This window comes from Apaloderma vittatum, unplaced genomic scaffold, assembly GCF_000703405.1.
Source record: "Apaloderma vittatum isolate BGI_N311 unplaced genomic scaffold, ASM70340v1 scaffold14099, whole genome shotgun sequence".
NCBI classification, from domain to species: domain Eukaryota; kingdom Metazoa; phylum Chordata; class Aves; order Trogoniformes; family Trogonidae; genus Apaloderma; species Apaloderma vittatum.
In genome coordinates, this window is record NW_009734704.1 from 229 (window position 1) to 2871 (window position 2643).

At 52.3% G+C, this 2643-nt stretch overlaps 1 protein-coding gene across 1 annotated transcript; it reads left to right on the forward strand.

Moving 5' to 3' along the window:
- Positions 1-370: 370 nt before the first annotated feature.
- On the forward strand, positions 371-1569 carry PNP (purine nucleoside phosphorylase; the record flags this gene model as incomplete). The annotated part of the gene is made up of 2 exons (XM_009876374.1): positions 371-561; positions 1352-1569. Coding segments are annotated over 2 exons (409 nt in total), but the record flags the coding sequence as incomplete, so codon positions are not given.
- Positions 1570-2643: the final 1074 nt, after the last annotated feature.

Consider the following 2643-nt stretch of genomic DNA (forward strand, 5'->3'; position numbering starts at 1 on the left):
TGAGCTTGGGATCTTGCTGTGCTGAACCAAATAAAGTTTTGTTTTCTGATTTTGTTCATCTACCTTACCAAGGAAGTCGTTCCCTAAAGCCCTTCCAACTGCTTTGTGCAGGCAGTGAAGGGGAAAGACTCAAACCTCAACTGATTTGTCCGGTGTCTTCAACCCAAAGTTTCTGTTTTGAGTGTGTGGGTATCACTGTGGGGACAGGACAGCCCTTGTGGTTGTGGCACTGAGCCTTATATGAGAAGCCTTATTTGATGAGATTGCAACCATAGTGGGTCTGCCTTCCCTGTTTCCCTTTCCCCCAAAGCATCAGCATCCCTCAACTCTGACGGAGGGAGCAGCGGCTGTGCCCTTTCCTGCCTTACAGGTTTGGAGTGAGGTTTCCCTGCACGTCGGACGCTTACGAGCAAGATCTGCTCGGCCTGGCCATGGAGAGCGTGCAGGAGCTGGGCTTCCTGAGCTTTGTCCGAGAGGGAGTGTACTGCCTGCTCTCCGGTCCCTCCTACGAAACCATCGCCGAGTGCCGCGTGCTGCAGGCGCTGGGGGCCGACACCGTAGGTGAGTTGCCTGGCTTGGTTAGGCGCATGGATTAAAGGGTTAATTCTGCCTCCGGGCTGCCTTGCAAGTCTCCCAAGTCTGGAGAAATGAGCTCTGCGTAGCTCAGCCGTGACTCTAGTGCAGCTCCTAGGATGGATCTGCAGAAAGTCCCAGGGCAGGGATCCCAGCGCACGGCTGAGCACAACTGAGTGCTCATAAATCAAGTCCACTTGCATTATTTATTTATTTTTTCCTACACTGTAAGGATTTTCCTTGTGCCTCTTCCCTACAAAGAGCCTTGTTTAGGGGTGGTAATGATGCAAAACTTCCCGACTGCATGCGAGAAGGGTAAGTGCCATAACCCCTATGATTCCTCCAGCTTGACCCCTGGCTTGCAGGAGTCTCTTCCTTAACATCTGCAGATTCATTGTGTGTGAGGAGAGGAGTCAGTTTTCCTTTGCAATGAGCTTTTTTTCAGCCAAGGAAGAGGAGAACCAAATGACACAGCACATCAGTGCTTCTCTCAGCGTGGCTGCAAGCAGGCTGACACGTCTCGGGGAGGGAGACGCAGCGCGCAGGAATCAGATGTAGGAGGTTTATTGTGCCGAGCAGGGCTGTAACTGTGGTGCTACAGCTACTACAGCCTTACAAATATTGCAGCCTTTAACTATTACGTAGCTCAGAAAGACAGAGCTGTGGGGGGTTGAGACAAGGGCACGCGCAGTAGGTAGGACTGTGGTTTGCAGCCTTGGAGAGATCTTGTTTTGGTGTTGATCCTGGCTCATCCTGGTCCTTTCCTCTCCTGTCCTAGGCATGAGTACTGTCCCAGAAGTGATCGTGGCCAGGCACTGCGGGCTCCGAGTCCTTGGGATCTCGCTGATCACCAACAAAGTGGTGATGAGCTACAGCAGCCAAGAGAAAGCCAACCACGAGGAAGTGCTGCGCATCTCGGTGGTCCGGGCTGAAGCCCTGCAGAAACTGGTCACACACCTCCTCGGCAAGCTCGGGGAAAGCACAAACTCTCCGTGACCCTTTCTAACTCATGTCGTAACGTGTGAATGCTGGCGAGGTGCTGGGGGAGAGCTGTCGGTGGGGCTGTCCCCTTCTGCTCTCCTGATTTTTGAACAGACCTCTTTGGATTTTTGTTCCTTGTGCTTTCTTTTAGCTGCTCAGGCGCAGAGGTTTTTGCTTTGAATCTTGCCAGAACGATCCCCTTGCTAGTAGCCAGTGACCAAACAGGCTTCCTGACCCTTCAGCAGAAACCAAATCCCCGTGTCAGCAGTGGCAGGACTGTGAGCTCCAGCTCTCGCTCGTTCTGCTGGGGAGTGTTCGGTGTTTCTTGTCTGCTGCTCAGCATAGCACCTTCCTGCCCGGAGCCTCTGCTGCCCAGCAGCCCCTCATGCCTCTCTGCTCTGTTTCCAGCCCTCAGTCACTGTTGCCCTACTCAACAAGAGGTGAAAGCTCGGCTCGGGTGCAAGGCACAGCTCATCCATGCATGGTATTAAATGGCCAAGCTGAAACAGGATCCAAGTCCAGCTCTGCCTGGTTTGGTTCTTTCTGTTTCTGGATGTCCTGGAGGGCAGCAGCTTGAGCCACCTGCACTAGGAGACCTTCTGGTGTCCCAGGATGGAGAGATCAGTTTGACCCAGTGTTTCACCTCAGCTCTCCTCATCCCTGCAGCAGATGCTGGAGCACGAACGGTTTATGGAGTTTAGTGATGTGAAACTGCGATAGAAAGTATGTGGGAAACGGGTATGATGTTTTTCTGACTTTCCTAGCCCTCGTACGCAAGGAAATTGAGCCCAGCAGTAAGGAAAGGCCACCGAGCTCTCTTTTATCAGCATGTGCCGATGGTTTATCAAGGAAGGGTGACTACTCACCAGAGACGTGCATTATTTATTGTTCCCCAAAGGTCAGGCTGAGCCATGGATGCAGCTGGATGTGAAGCAGTGGCTGTAATTATTAGGTAACCTTTTTCCCTTCATTTATCTCAGTGTTCTCTATAAAGCCCATCACTGTCACGGCTAAATGCTTTCAGTTGACACGGTCTGAACCAAAGACACCCAGCTGGTTGGGGAGAGCTCCCAGTCTGCCTTCCTGAAT